At 47.0% G+C, this 18,155-nt stretch overlaps 2 protein-coding genes across 4 annotated transcripts in view; both read right to left on the bottom strand.

The window, feature by feature from the left end:
* Positions 1-595: 595 nt before the first annotated feature.
* On the bottom strand, positions 596-14,498 carry LOC115188808 (ras-GEF domain-containing family member 1B-A; the record flags this gene model as incomplete). The annotated part of the gene is given in 4 exon segments (XM_029747658.1): positions 596-733; positions 878-1,000; positions 1,202-1,375; positions 14,172-14,498. Coding segments are annotated over 3 exon segments (429 nt in total), but the record flags the coding sequence as incomplete, so codon positions are not given.
* Positions 14,499-16,639: 2,141 nt separating this feature from the next.
* The window catches only part of LOC115188807 (uncharacterized), a 12,003-nt gene continuing 10,487 nt past the window's right edge, over positions 16,640-18,155 (bottom strand). For all 3 annotated transcript variants that reach the window (XM_029747657.1, XM_029747655.1, XM_029747656.1), the window contains exon 4: positions 16,640-18,155. This exon is cut by the window's right edge and continues 780 nt beyond it. The gene's annotated coding sequence lies outside the window, so the exon portion shown is untranslated.

Here is an 18,155-nt window from a genome sequence, read left to right as displayed (position 1 = left end):
AGGTGCATCGGATGACAGACTAACTTTACATCCAAGACAGGTGGTATCGGATGACAGGACTAACTTACAGCCAAGACAGGTGGCATCGGGTGACAGGACTAACTTTACAGCCAAGACAGGTGGCATCGGATGACGGACTAACTTTACAGCCAAGACAGGTGGCATCGGATGACGGACTAACTTTACAGCCAAGACAGGTGGCATCGGATGACGGACTAACTTTACAGCCAAGACAGGTCAGGTGGCATCGGATGACGGACTAACTTTACAGCCAAGACAGGTGGCATCGGATAACGGGCTAACTTTACAGCCAAGACAAGTGGCATCAGATAACGGGCTAACTTTACATCCAAGACAGGTGGCATCAGATAACGGGCTAACTTTACATCCAAGACAGGTGGCATCAGATAAACTTTACAGCCAAGACAGGTGGCATCAGATAACGGGCTAACTTTACAGCCAAGACAGGTGGCATCGGATGATGGACTAACTTGTGAATGTGTCTTTGTTATTCATGAATCTTATATACTCCTGGCTGCACAATGAATTTCCCTTCAGTGACAAAAGATTGAATGAATTTTGACTGCGACTGTACCTCGTCTCCCGAGGACAGGCGTTGGGTCAGCTCCTTCAGGCTCCTCATCATCCTCTCGTCTCGGAAGTCGTAGGAGAACGTCTCCGTCCACTCCTGAAGCAGCTGAAGTATCTTGGGAGCCATCTTCCTGATCCTCATCTGAAAGAAGAAGAAAAAAAATGTGATTGTTGCAGGTCTATCTTCAAGAAGCATATAGTATATCGGATAAATATTACTGTGTACCATTCTAGTATAATATACTACAGTATAACATTACTGAGTATAATGGAGGTATAGAGTTACCTTGTCTGCCTGAGGGTCGCTCAGTCTCTGCTGTTCCATACACAGGTGACAGACTTTGGACATGAGCTCGTAGGGGCGGATGAACAGACGAGAGGAGAGCAGGAAGGTGAAGATGTATGTCCTCTGTGGAGAGAAAGATAGGAAGGAAGAGAGATGTAAATAACAGAGGAATATGGGGGTTTGTTTTGTTTTTTTCTCCACCTTGTGGAAAGTTAAATAAGACAGAAACAGAAAGAGAGGTAAACAGAGAGAGAGAGAGAGAGAATGCGAGAAAGGAGAGAGAGAAAAAGAGGGATGGAAACAGCGAGAGAGACAGACACTCACGTCAGGGTAGTAGTCCATGCTGGGGACAAGGTGGTGGATGAGGGCCTCCAGCGAGCCGGATACCAGGGTGTTGTCATGGTAATACAGTCCCTCTTCCTTGGTCTGGTTCTGGTTCTTATTGTAACCACTGGAGACCAGCATGCCTGTCAGCGGTGACGTCTGAGGCATATTGTCCTGCAGAGAGGAAAGGTTTGTTGAGTTTAATCCAGAAAGAGAGAGCAAGAGAGAGAGAAAGAGAGGGGGAGTATAGAGAGAGAGCGGAGTAGCGAGAGAGAGAGGAAAGTAGAGCGATAGAGAGAGAAAAGTAGAGAGAGAGAGTAAAAACAGACGTCTCAGTACAATAGACTGACCGAAGTAGACTTGTTGCTATTCTGATATTTCAGAGAGACACAGAAGTGGATGTGAAAACAATGGGGAAAAAAATAACAGAGCTATATTCTCCAACCCAAACAGACAAACCTCAGGTTTGTTTACAAAATGGTTGGTTAGGGCCTCAGCCAGGAGACAACACTAGACCTCAGCCAGGGGACAACACTAGACCTCAGCCAGGAGACAACACTAGACCTCAGCCAGGGGACAACACTAGACCTCAGCCAGGGGACAACACTAGACCTCAGCCAGGGGACAACACTAGACCTCAGCCAGGAGACAACACTAGACCTCAGCCAGGAGACAACACTAGACCTCAGCCAGGAGACAACACTAGACCTCAGCCAGGGGACAACACTAGACCTCAGCCAGGGGACAACACTAGACCTCAGCCAGGGGACAACACTAGGCCTCAGCCAGGAGACAACACTAGGCCTCAGCCAGGGGACAACACTAGACCTCAGCCAGGGGACAACACTAGACCTCAGCCAGGAGACAACACTAGACCTCAGCCAGGAGACAACACTAGACCTCAGCCAGGAGACAACACTAGACCTCAGCCAGGGGACAACACTAGACCTCAGCCAGGGGACAACACTAGACCTCAGCCAGGGGACAACACTAGGCCTCAGCCAGGAGACAACACTAGGCCTCAGCCAGGGGACAACACTAGACCTCAGCCAGGGGACAACACTAGGCCTCAGCCAGGGGACAACACTAGGCCTCAGCCAGGAGACAACACTAGGCCTCAGCCAGGGGACAACACTAGACCTCAGCCAGGAGACAACACTAGGCCTCAGCCAGGAGACAACACTAGACCTCAGCCAGGGGACAACACTAGACCTCAGCCAGGAGACAACACTAGACCTCAGCCAGGGGACAACACTAGACCTCAGCCAGGGGACAACACTAGACCTCAGCCAGGGGACAACACTAGACCTCAGCCAGGAGACAACACTAGACCTCAGCCAGGGGACAACACTAGGCCTCAGCCAGGAGACAACACTAGGCCTCAGCCAGGGGACAACACTAGACCTCAGCCAGGAGACAACACTAGACCTCAGCCAGGAGACAACACTAGGCCTCAGCCAGGAGACAACACTAGGCCTCAGCCAGGAGACAACACTAGGCCTCAGCCAGGAGACAACACTAGGCCTCAGCCAGGGGACAACACTAGGCCTCAGCCAGGAGACAACACTAGGCCTCAGCCAGGGGACAACACTAGACCTCAGCCAGGAGACAACACTAGGCCTCAGCCAGGAGACAACACTAGACCTCAGCCAGGGGACAACACTAGACCTCAGCCAGGAGACAACACTAGACCTCAGCCAGGGGACAACACTAGACCTCAGCCAGGGGACAACAGTAGACCTCAGCCAGGGGACAACACTAGACCTCAGCCAGGAGACAACACTAGACCTCAGCCAGGGGACAACACTAGGCCTCAGCCAGGAGACAACACTAGGCCTCAGCCAGGGGACAACACTAGACCTCAGCCAGGAGACAACACTAGACCTCAGCCAGGAGACAACACTAGGCCTCAGCCAGGAGACAACACTAGGCCTCAGCCAGGAGACAACACTAGACCTCAGCAAGGAGACAACACTAGACCTCAGCCAGGAGACAACACTAGGCCTCAGCCAGGAGACAACACTAGACCTCAGCCAGGAGACAACACTAGACCTCAGACAGGAGACAACACTAGGCCTCAGCCAGGAGACAACACTAGACCTCAGCCAGGAGACAACACTAGACCTCAGCCAGGAGACAACACTAGACCTCAGCCAGGAGACAACACTAGACCTCAGCCAGGAGACAACACTAGGCCTCAGCCAGGAGACAACACTAGGCCTCAGCCAGGAGACAACACTAGGCCTCAACCAGGAGACAACACTAGACCTCAGCCAGGAGACAACACTAGACCTCAGCCAGGAGACAACACTAGGCCTCAGCCAGGAGACAACACTAGGCCTCAGCCAGGAGACAACACTAGGCCTCAGCCAGGAGACAACACTAGGCCTCAGCCAGGAGACAACACTAGACCTCAGCCAGGGGACAACACTAGACCTCAGCCAGAAGACAACACTAGACCTCAGCCAGGAGACAACACTAGACCTCAGCCAGGAGACAACACTAGGCCTCAGCCAGGGGACAACACTAGGCCTCAGCCAGGAGACAACACTAGGCCTCAGCCAGGAGACAACACTAGACCTCAGCCAGGGGACAACACTAGACCTCAGCCTAAAGACAACACTAGACCTCAGCCAGGGGACAACACTAGACCTCAGCCAGGAGACAACACTAGGCCTCAGCCAGGGGACAACACTAGACCTCAGCCAGGGGACAACACTAGACCTCAGCCAGGAGACAACACTAGACCTCAGCCAGGAGACAACACTAGGCCTCAGCCAGGAGACAACACTAGGCCTCAGCCAGGAGACAACACTAGGCCTCAGCCAGGAGACAACACTAGGCCTCAGCCAGGAGACAACACTAGACCTCAGCCACTAGGCCTCAGCCAGGAGACAACACTAGACCTCAGACAGGAGACAACACTAGACCTCAGCCAGGAGACAACACTAGGCCTCAGCCAGGAGACAACACTAGACCTCAGCCAGGAGACAACACTAGACCTCAGCCAGGGGACAACACTAGACCTCAGCCAGGAGACAACACTAGGCCTCAGCCAGGAGACAACACTAGACCTCAGCCAGGGGACAACACTAGACCTCAGCCAGGAGACAACACTAGACCTCAGCCAGGGGACAACACTAGGCCTCAGCCAGGGGACAACACTAGACCTCAGCCAGGGGACAACACTAGGCCTCAGCCAGGAGACAACACTAGACCTCAGCCAGGAGATAACACTAGACCTCAGCCTAAAGACAACACTAGGCCTCAGCCAGGAGACAACACTAGGCCTCAGCCAGGAGACAACACTAGGCCTCAGCCAGGAGACAACACTAGACCTCAGCCTAAAGACAACACTAGACCTCAGCCAGGGGACAACACTAGACCTCAGCCAGGGGACAACACTAGACCTCAGCCAGGAGACAACACTAGGCCTCAGCCAGGAGACAACACTAAACCTCAGCCAGGAGACAACACTAGGCCTCAGCCAGGGGACAACACTAGACCTCAGCCAGGAGACAACACTAGGCCTCAGCCAGGGGACAACACTAGACCTCAGCCAGGAGACAACACTAGGCCTCAGCCAGGGGACAACACTAGACCTCAGCCAGGAGACAACACTAGGCCTCAGCCAGGAGACAACACTAGGCCTCAGCCAGGAGACAACACTAGACCTCAGCCAGGGGACAACACTAGACCTCAGCCAGGGGACAACACTAGACCTCAGCCAGGAGACAACACTAGACCTCAGCCAGGAGACAACACTAGACCTCAGCCAGGGGACAACACTAGACCTCAGCCAGGGGACAACACTAGGCCTCAGCCAGGAGACAACACTAGGCCTCAGCCTAAAGACAACACTAGGCCTCAGCCAGGGGACAACACTAGGCCTCAGCCAGGAGACAACACTAGGCCTCAGCCAGGAGACAACACTAGACCTCAGCCAGGAGACAACACTAGACCTCAGCCAGGAGACAACACTAGACCTCAGCCAGGGGACAACACTAGACCTCAGCCAGGGGACAACACTAGACCTCAGCCAGGAGACAACACTAGACCTCAGCCAGGGGACAACACTAGACCTCAGCCAGGAGACAACACTAGACCTCAGCCAGGAGACAACACTAGACCTCAGCCAGGAGACAACACTAGGCCTCAGCCAGGAGACAACACTAGACCTCAGCCAGGAGACAACACTAGACCTCAGCCAGGAGACAACACTAGACCTCAGCCAGGAGACAACACTAGACCTCAGCCAGGGGACAACACTAGGCCTCAGCCAGGAGACAACACTAGGCCTCAGCCAGGAGACAACACTAGGCCTCAGCCAGGAGACAACACTAGGCCTCAGCCAGGAGACAACACTAGACCTCAGCCAGGAGACAACACTAGACCTCAGCCAGGAGACAACACTAGACCTCAGCCAGGAGACAACACTAGACCTCAGCCAGGGGACAACACTAGGCCTCAGCCAGGAGACAACACTAGGCCTCAGCCAGGAGACACTAGGCCTCAGCCAGGGGACAACACTAGGCCTCAGCCAGGGGACAACACTAGACCTCAGCCAGGGGACAACACTAGGCCTCAGCCAGGGGACAACACTAGGCCTCAGCCAGGGGACAACACTAGACCTCAGCCAGGGGACAACACTAGGCCTCAGCCAGGGGACAACACTAGGCCTCAGCCAGGAGACAACACTAGGCCTCAGCCTAACATTGTCAGCTTTAAAAGAAGCAGTGTCAGAATGGATGCATGCATCACACCGCTTAATGCTGTGATTTACAATGTAAAGTACCACCTTTGTTTTCCTGATCATTGAACAGAGTCCAGATTAACATATTATTATTTATTTTTTTGTTTACCTTTTCTTTCATCTCTATGGAGATGTATTAGCTACACACTTTTAAAATCACTCGTTCTAATCAATTGGAATTCAAAACAATATCACCAGGCTTTCCTCGTCTCTGTGTCTTTTTGTTCTGAAGCCATTGCACATAAGAAGAAGTAATCTAGAAAGTAATTCTGAACCATTCACATTCATCAGGACACAAACACACTGGATTAAAAAAAAAAAAAAAGAAGACACATATATCCATTATCGACAGGGGATACGACGATATCAAGAACCAACCAATCCCTGCCAAGCAACATGGTGTCGACCGAAAATAATGAACCCTACTGAAAAGTTTGTGATTTCACCTCTGTCACACAAAACACAACCACACAACCACACAACCACACAACCAAACAACCACACAACCACCCAACCAAACAACCACACAACCACACAACCAAACAACCACACAACCAAACAACCACACAACCACACAACCACACAACCACACAACCACACAACCAAACAACCACACAACCACACAACCACACAACCACACAACCACACAACCAAACAACCACACAACCACCCAACCAAACAACCACACAACCACACAACCAAACAACCACACAACCACACAACCAAACAACCACACAACCACACAACCACACAACCACACAACCACACAACCACACAACCACACAACCACACAACCACACAACCAAACAACGCATCCATTCACAGCGTACATGAGGATCAGTAAACATGGTAACATACAATAATGAGGCTGAAGGAAAAAATAGTGTCTTATTTCACCCCTGGTCCCCCCCTCCCCCCCTCTCTAAAACACCTGAAAGGGACACCAACAGGGTGTGAGACGCTCAGGAGTGTTTACACTGTGAGAGAGTATCGTTCTGACGGGGCAGCGTTGGCCTGTGGCCAAGTGTGAGAGAGTATCGTCAGAGAACTTATCTTTCCCCACCACAGAAACACAACCTAACACTGATGATCATCATATGGACTAAACACTCTTATTATCTCTTGAGGGAGTGTACGGAGTCGTGTGTGTGTGTGTGTGTGTGTGTGTGTGTGTGTGTGTGTGTGTGTGTGTGTGTGTGTGTGTGTGTGTGTGTGTGTGTGTGTGTGTGTGTGTGTGTGTGTGTGTGTACACGCTGTATATTGAGCATGCACCCGTGAGTGTGTGGGCAGAGCTCCAACTGAACCTCTTGACTGCCTGCTTGAAACACACACAGAGAGACAAACAGAGAGACAGAGAGAGAGACAGACAGACAGGGAGAGAGACAGACACAGACAAACAGAGAGGCAGAGACAGAGAGAGAGAGAGACAGACAGGGAGAGACAGACAGAGACACACACAGACAAACAGAGACAGAGACAGAAAGAGAGAGACAGACAGGGAGAGAGACAGACAGGGAGAGAGACACACACAGACAAACAGAGACAGAGACCGAGAGAGAGAGACAGACAGGGAGAGAGAGAGAGACAGAGCCCCAACTGAACCCCTTGACTGCCTGCTAGACACACACAGACAGAGAGACAGAGACAGACAGAGACAGACAGGGAGAGCGAGAGAGACAGACAGGGAGAGAGAGAGAGACAGACAGAGAGAGACAGACAGAGACAGAGAGACAGGGAGAGAGAGACAGAGAGAGAGAGACAGACAGACAGACAGACAGACAGACAGACAGACAGACAGGGAGAGAGATAGACAGAGAGAGAGACAGGGAGAGAGAGAGACAGAGAGAGAGAGAGAGACAGACAGACAGGGAGAGAGATAGACAGAGAGAGAGACAGACAGAGAGAGAGAGACAGGGAGAGAGATAGACAGAGAGAGAGACAGACAGGGAGAGAGACAGAGAGCCCCAACGAAACCACCTGACTGCCAGGCAGACTGCAGTAGTAGAATGCCAACACACACTCTCATGTGCCACCTTCTCTAGTACTGGGGGCTCCATCGCAAATACCAGCCAGGCAGACTCCTGGAGTCTCCTCAAAAGCCTTCTCCCTGAGGCCACCGGGCTCCACACAATGGGGTCTTTGATTGGACCGGCACGGGGCACAACCAGACCCCCAGGTCCCCACCTGACAATAGGCCGACCCATGGCCGTCTGCCCTATAGAGCTCGCCAGCTTGTAGTCCTAATACCCAGAGTTACCTCTGGTTCGTTCAGCCATTCCTATAGGGAAAAAGGAATAGGGCTCTGGAATAAAACACTGAAAATAAGGTCTGAGGTTAACACAAGTTTAGGAGATCTTATAGGTTCTGTTTTATGAGTTAATATTTGTATTTATTTTACCTTTATTTAACTAGGCAAGTCAGTTAAGAATAAATTCTTATTTAAAATGACGGCCTATGAACAGTGGGTTAACCTGCCTTGTTCAGGGGCAGAACAGACAGATTTTTTACCTTGTCAGCTCAGGGGATTTGACCCAGCAACCTTTCGGTTACTGGTCCAACACTCGAACCACTAGGCTACCATTCATCACCTTTACGTTTTGTTCTATGAGAAAAGATCAGTCAGTTAACATGATCTTCATGAATTATAAAGCCTTTATGTACTTTAAAAAATATATATATATATATATATTATTAAATAACTTCTTCAAAATTCACAAAAAGTGACCCGGTGAAGATGTCATAGAACCAAACGTATCAGATCTCCTGCGTTTAACCACAGACCTTGTTTTTCGGCCTTTATCCTAAAAACCCTACAAAAAGACACCGTTACTATTTCCCCTCTATTCAGGAAGTTATTTATGTTGTTCCACTGCACGAGTGCCAGGGAAGGAGAGGGGTGTGTGTGATGGGTGGGTAGTAGCCACAAGCCATAGATGGGATTTATCATTCTACACACCCTGCACACACACACACACACACATCCCATCTCCTTGACTGAGAACACCACAGTGATTTACATCAGAATGGAGAGAGTAGCAGCCCGTGCAGCTGTTGCACCATGTGTCTCTCTTGTGGTAAGAGGCAGATCATGAGCCTATACCGAGCCAACGTGTTAACGCCTCAGCTGAAACAAAGGCTAACTTTAGCACGCTGCTGTTGGCTTGGTTCAGCCTTGCCACTGGGTATGTGTGTGGTACAGCAAAAAGCAAGCATGAACAAAAGGAACAGATTGTCACCAGATATATATGGACGGCTGGTTTAGATAGTAACCTCACTGGGTGTGTTTTAAAAATAAAATTTAAAAAAACACAACAATCATTCAATGATTAAAGTAATAAATAATACAAACAGAAGGTATTTTCATGAGTTAACACATTACCACATGATACCATCTTTATTTAACCAGGCAAATCAAAACTAATTCCTATGCACAAATAGAACGACTGTCTGGTTTATAAATAGCAGTAGGGTAATATCCATGACTTCAAAATAACCACGTTTCCTATCCTATGTTTACACCAACGCCAATCTGTTCCCAGTCATTCCTTGGCATCACGGTTGGCACTACACTCTGCCCAGTCATTGTCACACGGCCAAGCCACCTGATGACTACACGGGTGACGACTTGAGTCAAGATGTCGTGTGGCAGTCTTAAAAACTAGGGTACTTTCTCCCCACACGGAAACAACAGATGGAATCCTTGTCGTAGGTCATGATATGGAAGTAAAGGGTAGCGACATGTTTTAGGTAAGTGATCGTGTCGCATTACAATCCCACATGACAAAAATAAATACAAAAATGATACAGTTTACTATAGAATTCTGTAGTCAATTGTAGTATATTGTAGAATACTATACTACACACTGTAGTATCCCTTAATCATGTGTAGTACTTACTATAGAATATTGTAGTATACTATAGTAAATACTACAGTATTATCCACACAAGAAACACTAGTAGAGACTACAGAAATGTCCCCGAAAACACTAGTCTGCAAAAACACAAAAACATTTTTAACTATAGTGAATACTACCCTGCCCATTCCTATCTCCCATATCGCAATTTGTGTCACCCACAAGCGAGAAACCGACACGCCAAGTATAAACCATATATTGTGTTCCATACATGTTATAGAAAAGAGCAGAACCCAGTCCTTCCTTCCTTCCTTCCTTCCTTCCTACCTTCCTACCTACCTACCTTCCTTCCTTCCTTCCTACCTACCTACCTACCTTCCTACCTACCTACCTACCTACCTTCCTACCTACCTACCTACCTTCCTTCCTTCCTTCCTTCCTTCCTACCTACCTACCTACCTTCCTACCTACCTACCTACCTACCTTCCTACCTACCTACCTACCTTCCTTCCTTCCTTCCTACCTACCTACCTTCCTACCTACCTACCTTCCTACCTACCTACCTACCTTCCTTCCTTCCTACCTACCTACCTACCTTCCTACCTACCTACCTTCCTACCTACCTACCCACCTACCTACCTACCTACCTACCTACCTTCCTACCTACCTTCCTACCTACCTACCTACCTTCCTTCCTTCCTTCCTTCCTACCTACCTACCTACCTTCCTACCTACCTACCTTCCTACCTACCTACCTACCTTCCTACCTACCTACCTACCTTCCTACCTTCCTACCTACCTTCCTACCTACCTACCTACCTTCCTTCCTTCCTTCCTACCTACCTACCTACCTTCCTACCTACCTACCTACCTTCCTACCTACCTACCTACCTTCCTTCCTTCCTTCCTTCCTTCCTACCTACCTACCTACCTTCCTACCTACCTACCTACCTTCCTACCTACCTACCTACCTTCCTTCCTTCCTTCCTACCTACCTACCTACCTTCCTACCTACCTACCTTCCTACCTACCTACCTACCTTCCTTCCTTCCTTCCTACCTACCTTCCTACCTACCTACCTTCCTACCTACCTACCCACCTACCTACCTACCTACCTACCTACCTTCCTACCTACCTTCCTACCTACCTACCTACCTACCTTCCTTCCTTCCTTCCTACCTACCTACCTACCTTCCTACCTACCTACCTTCCTACCTACCTACCTACCTTCCTACCTACCTACCTACCTTCCTACCTACCTACCTACCTTCCTTCCTTCCTACCTACCTACCTACCTTCCTACCTACCTACCTACCTACCTTCCTACCTACCTACCTTCCTTCCTTCCTACCTACCTACCTACCTTCCTTCCTACCTACCTTCCTACCTACCTACCTTCCTTCCTACCTACCTTCCTTCCTACCTTCCTACCTACCTTCCTACCTTCCTACCTACCTACCTTCCTACCTACCCACCTACCTTCCTTCCTTCCTACCTACCTACCTACCTTCCTACCTACCTTCCTTCCTACCTACCCACCTACCTTCCTACCTACCTACCTTCCTACCTACCTTCCTTCCTACCTTCCTACCTACCTTCCTACCTACCCACCTACCTTCCTACCTACCTACCTTCCTTCCTTCCTACCTACCTTCCTTCCTTCCTACCTACCTACCTACCTTCCTACCTACCTTCCTTCCTTACTTCCTACCTACCTACCTACCTACCTTCCTACCTACCTTCCTTCCTACCTACCTTCCTACCTACCTACCTTCCTTCCTTCCTTCCTACCTACCTTCCTTCCTTCCTACCTACCTTCCTTCCTTCCTACCTACCTTCCTTCCTTCCTACCTACCTACCTACAGGTTATGGAAACAGGTTACGGAAAATGTGCTCTTTTTGTATTTCTCCAGTAGGTTTCCTGAAGGAAAAAGACCTCACTTCTATGTAAAAGATGCTAAAACAAAAACTACAGTAATTACTGTAGTATACACTACTATTTATTTTATTTTTTTTGCTCAAGTATTTATACTATAGTAAATTGTAAATACTACAGTATTCACTGTAGTGTTTTTGCAGACTTCAGGTCACTGACGGTGAGACCATCAGTTGTCCTGGTCCTGTAAAACACAACACAGGAAATCCTATTCCCAAGGCTCAGGCCTGGGTGGAGACATGCAGGGAGAGAGAGGTTTGGCCCTAAACAGAGAGGACACACTGGCAGAATATCTGACCACTGTGACCCAAACTTAATAAAATCGTTGACTATGCACAAACTCAGTGAGCATAGCCTTGCTATTGAGAAAGGCAGCTGAAGGCAGACATGGCTCTCAAGAGAAGACAGGCTATGTGCAACACTGCCCACAAAATGAGGTGAAAACTGAGCTGCATTTCCTAACCTCCTGCCAAATGCATGACCATATTAATGCATCCGAATTCGCATAGTCAAACCGCATACTCCCTTTATAAAAACAATAAAGAGACAAAAGTGGAAATAGTATTTTGTCTATTTTAAGACGCTGTCGCCAGTATATACTTCCTCATCATAGTCTAAATTAATTTTAAGATTACTCAATAAATCTGTCATTCATTTTGACGTTATTGCCAAAAGAGATCTTAGATGCGCAATTTTACCTCCTAACTAAGATGTTTGGTGCGGTGTTTTTCAATAATAATATTTTTTTTATTTTAAATGTGCATGAAAACCAGTCTCTCGTTAAAAAGACAAAGACTTTGTTGTAGAATCCCTACTGTTGACCAATCACCCGACAAAAAGGGACGTAGTTTGCCTCCATAAAGAAAATGTGTCCCCGAACAGTCAAAAACATCCTCAACGAAGCCCAACATGAACAAAAACGTCACAAAATATCGTCATAATATATATATATGGAAACTCTACCGAAGTGTTTCGGCTGGGAAGTTTGCGGACGCCTTTAGAGACACATATTTCCCTCAGATTATTACACAGAGCCACAAAGAACTTAAAAAAAACAAATGAAATGTTGATTAACTCTCCATATCAGCTGAAATACCAGTGTGACATCACAACAACAAGATTTGTGAAAAGGGCAACTAGTGAAGAACAAACACCATTGTAAAGTCGTTGGAAATGAAAGAGAGGAAAAGATATTCAACACTGTATATTAGACATAATGACATTTTGAAATGTCTTTATTATTATTTATTTTTTTTAATTTGGGGGGGGGGACTTTTGTAAGCGTAACGTTTACTGTTTAATGTTTATTTCACGTTTGTTTATGGTCTATTTCACTTGCTTTGGTAATGTAAACATATATATATGTTTCCCATGCCAATAAAGCACATAAATTAAAATTGAAATTGAGAGAGAGAAGCGAGATGAAGGGGGGGAGAAGAGGGACGAGAAGGGGATTCTCGGAGGAGCCTAAATAAACAGCCCCCATCCTCTTCCTCCCTTAGTTAAACAATCTAAAGCATGAAGAACTAGAATTAGAGATGAAGAACTAGATATCGTTGGTTCACCGGCTGAGGCCCGAGATGGGGGGGGGGGCTAAGAGAAACCTATCTATATAGAATCTTTGACTAAACCCTGAAGTTAATAAGCAAAGGTCATGTAAGGGACCCTGATGAGGTGGTAAATAAAAACCCAACCACTTAGGTAGTAATGTAAACAACGTAATGTTAGAAAACAGGTCCCGTTATAAAGTGTCATTTCCCGCTTTAGTGAGGAAAACACTCTTTAAAAAATACAGCAACGTTACATGAACCTGTTCCGCATAGCCAGTCATTACAGTGGATAGAAGAAGTGACTGTTGCGTGTTTCAGTCAAATCATACTAGTATAGCATACACCTACCTAGGTCCCAATGGTTGACCAGTGGCTCACAACAAGGGATACCAGGACCCCTGGGGGTACTTAGTCTATCCACAGGGGTAATTGAGAAGACTCAAGAGACCATAGGTTTACTAGAAAAATCCACGAGACGGGGTACTTCATGGGTACTCTGGGCAGAGGAAATATTTAGTTGGTGGTACACTGAAAACGACTGGGCTTGACCACTATTTTTTTTATGTTCATTTATTAGGCAACAAATCTATTCCGTATATTCATCAAAGCACAGAGAATGAATCCAAATAAACCCTATAATCTCAACAAAACTCACAAGGCAGACGCAGTAAAACAGAATGCAAAACGCTTTCCCCAAAAGGCAGCAACATACACAGTAGGCTGCGCACATCGCCGTCCTCAGAGCGCACATAATACCTAGGTTTATTAGAGAGTAATGAAATACGGGTCGAAATGATTCTCAAACTAAACTCTAAAAGGAAATTGATAAAATCCCAATACTTACACCAAAGTAGACAATAAAAGGAAAATATCTCACCTCAGAATGAGTAACTGCGCACAGAATCCGTAATATATCTTTCCCACTAGAATAAAGCGAGCACTTTCTCCAATGAAACCTGTGAGCTTCTACTGATATTCAGCCGCAGGTTTCCTCTGCCTTTATATTCAGCATATTCACTCGCAAATCACGAATTCACACGGCTTGACCGAGTTCTTGGTATAACACACAAACATCCACAACCATATGCAGCGAGACTGTGCAGCGGAGATCCTCACTCACTCCGAGCGTATTGACTTGTTAGATCTGGAGAAACCGGGAAAGTCTACTAGTGACTTGACCATACCGCAGGCCAGCCAATCAGAGACGAGAAGGAGCTTGCAGGGGACTCGCTCTCTTGTCAAGGAGCAAGTTCGTTTTGCATAGCCCGGTGCCCCGGGTGTGGGGAGTTTGTAGATTTTAGATCTTTCCATTGGTCCTCAAGTGAACTCTTTATACTCACGCGGGGCACCGGTCCATGCAAAACGAGCTCAATCATTGCTGGATGGAGACTTGGAGCTCTTTTGCAATTTTACGCATCATGATAAGCGACAATAAATGAGGAAATCCTTGAACACACGCATGTCATTACCATTGTAGGGATCCAATAATAAAACTGTCGTGAATGGTGTCTCAAGCAATGCTTTCTGGGGGACTAAACAGTTGCGACATTCATTCATTGTTGAAATAACGAAACATTTTAGGCACTTTTGTGTGTCCTAGTCTTTGGGATTTGCAGATGGCATGACAGGCTGTTTAATACCCATGTGTTATTACTACAGTGCAGACTTTTTGGCAAATGTATTAAAAATAGAAAACAGAAATACCTTATTTACATAAGTATTCGGACTCTTTGCTATGAGACTCGAAATTGAGCTCAGGTGCATCCTGTTTCCATTGATCATCCTTGTGATGTTTCTACAACTTGATTGGAGTCCACCTGTGTGCTAAATTCAATTGATTGGAAATGATTTGGAAAGGCACACACCTGTCTATATAAGGTCCCACAGTTGACAGTGCATGTCAGAGCAAAAACCAAGCCATGAGGTTGAAGTAATTGACCGTAAAGCTTGAGACAGGATTGTGTCGAAGCACAAGAAGAAGTTTGGATTCACCAAGCCTCTTCCTAGAGCTGGCCGTCTGGGCAAACTGAGCAATCGGGGGAGAAGGGTCTTGGTCAGGGAGGTGACCAAGAACCTGATGGTCACTCTGATAGAGCTCCAGAGTTCTTCTGTGGAGAACCTTCCAGAAGGACAACCATCTCTGCAGCACTCCATCAATCAGGCTTTTATGGTAGAGTGACCAGATGGAAGCCACTCCTCAGTAAAAGGCACATGACAGCCCTCTTGGAGTTTGCCAAAAGGCACCTAAAGGACTCTCAGACCATTAGAAACATGATTCTCTGGTCTGATGAAACCAAGATTGAACTCTTTGGCCTGAATGCCAAGCGTCACGTCTGGAGGAAACCTGGCACCATCCCTACGGTGAAGCATGGCGGTGGCAGCATCATGCTGTGGGGATGTTTTTCAGCAAACACACTGGAGACTAGTCAGGATCGAGGGAAAGATGAACGGAGCAAAGCACAGAGAGATCCTTGATGAAAACCTGCTCCAGAGTGCTCAGGATCTCAGACTGGGGCGAAGGTTCACCTCCCAACAGGACAGCAACCCAAAGCACACATCCAAAACAACGCAGGAGTGGCTTCGGGACAAGTCTCTGAATGTCCTTGAGTGGCCCAGCCAGAGCCCGGACATGAACCCGATCAAACATCTCTGGAGAGACCTGAAAATAGCTGTGCAGTGACGCTTCCCATCAAACCTGACAGAGCTTGAGAGGATCTGCAGAGAAGAATGAGAGAAACTCCCCAAATACAGGTGTACCAAGCTTGTAGCGTCATACCCAAGAAGACTCGAGGCTGTAATCGCTGCCAAACATGCTTCAACAAAGTACTGAGTAAAGGGTCTGAATACTTATGTAAATGTAATAGTATTTGTTAAAATGTATTAAAAAAAAATTTTTCAACTTGCCTTGGTTTCTTATTTCTTTTCTTTCTCGTGTTTTTGTTCTACCGTGTTATTTTTAGTACTACATTGATATTGAGCTTCGTTTAAAGCTTTCAAGAAAGGTATTTCACTGCACTTGTGACATAACTTAACGCAGTTGTTTTCACACGTAGTTCTACCTGCCTCCTGTGCGCCTAGGATTTTGGAACAGACTGTATACTACGTTCCATCGCTCCGCTTGCGTAAAGTAACGACCTTTAGTTTGCCGCCACACTGGCACGTTGAGAACGGACACCAAGTCAGAAAGGGATGAACTCTGTTCCACGGTCAGTGTGCGTGCTGCTCTTTTCTAATTGGTCAGTGTGCATGCTGCTCTTTTCTAATTGGTCAGTGTGCATGCTGCTCTTTTCTCATTGGTCAGTGTGCGTGCTGCTCTTTTCTAATTGGTCAGTGTGCATGCTGCTCTTTTCTCATTGGTCAGTGTGCGTGCTGCTCTTTTCTAATTGGTCATTGTGCATGCTGCTCTTTTCTCATTGGTCAGTGTGCATGCTGCTCTTTTCTCATTGGTCAGTGTGCGTGCTGCTCTTTTCTAATTGGTCAGTGTGCGTGCTGCTCTTTTCTAATTGGTCAGTGTGCATGCTGCTCTTTTCTAATTGGTCAGTGTGCGTGCTGCTCTTTTCTAATTGGTCAGTGTGCATGCTGCTCTTTTCTCATTGGTCAGTGTGCATGCTGCTCTTTTCTCATTGGTCAGTGTGCGTGCTGCTCTTTTCTCATTGGTCAGTGTGCGTGCTGCTCTTTTCTCATTGGTCAGTGTGCTTGCTGCTCTTTTCTCATTGGTCAGTGTGCGTGCTGCTCTTTTCTAATTGGTCAGTGTGCGTGCTGCTCTTTTCTAATTGGTCAGTGTGCGTGCTGCTCTTTTCTAATTGGTCAGTGTGCGTGCTGCTCTTTTCTAATTGGTCAGTGTGCGTGCTGCTCTTTTCTCATTGGTCAGTGTGCGTGCTGCTCTTTTCTAATTGATGTTCAATAATAAATTGGTCCTCCTCACAACCACCAGGATGTGGGTGAACGTAAAGATGTACTCCAGCGATTTTGGAACTTTTCCTGTTGAAAAGTGATAACCCAAATATAAATACAGTAAAGTACACACACTAAAGGGTAACAAACATTTTTCTGAGACAAATCGTGTTTTTTAAATTTTTTTTATAAAACTGTAAAGTTCAAGGAGTTGGTTTGATGGGAAGTTGTGATGTCATCAGCCTCCCCCTGCTTGAGGAACGAAAGAGGAAAGCCCCCCCCCCCTGTTATGACTAACCTGGACCACCTATTGAGAGGTGCCTTTTGTTAAGTAGATCAGGTGTTAAATGACGTGAAAAAGAGACCAGAGTGACACTTTTTTAATATTAATTCTGGACAAATAGGAAAACCCGCAGTAAAAAAATATTAATATCAGTCACTTGTAATTTCAATTAGTTTCCTCAGAGTGACTGAGTTGACAGTGAATTGACCTCAACTCAACTCTCCAACTCCACCGTTTCAATCTTTACACCTCTTCGTTTAGTTAGGCAGCTCTGTGGTGAATAGCTAACCTCCCATCGCACCACCTGCCTATTCAACTAGCCGTCAACATGTCTATTTACCATGAGAAACGCTGCAACAGCCCTGAGGATGACCACTTCCTGAAACGCTGTCTGAGACAGCTGACGGACATTCACACCTTTTCAACAGGAACACTCACAGATACTTGGGGTGTGTTCGTTAGGCATCAAACGAAACCAAAATGGATTGAAACATGGAAGCAAAACTGTCAGCAAAGTGAACAGAACAGATGAGAGTTTCCTAACACCAGATCAAGAGAACCAGATGAACACCAATACATTTTAAATCGGTGAAGTTGACAATAAAGTAGATTTTTTTTTTTACAAAGGTTGAGAGAATAATACTGAATTTCAGTTGCTTCACTGAGACCACTGGACTCTTAACG

The sequence above is a fragment of the Salmo trutta genome, unplaced genomic scaffold, assembly GCF_901001165.1.
Source record: "Salmo trutta unplaced genomic scaffold, fSalTru1.1, whole genome shotgun sequence".
NCBI classification, from domain to species: Eukaryota; Metazoa; Chordata; class Actinopteri; order Salmoniformes; family Salmonidae; genus Salmo; species Salmo trutta.
The sequence above is the reverse complement of the archived record's forward strand: the minus strand, read 5'-3'. Positions and strand labels throughout refer to the sequence as shown.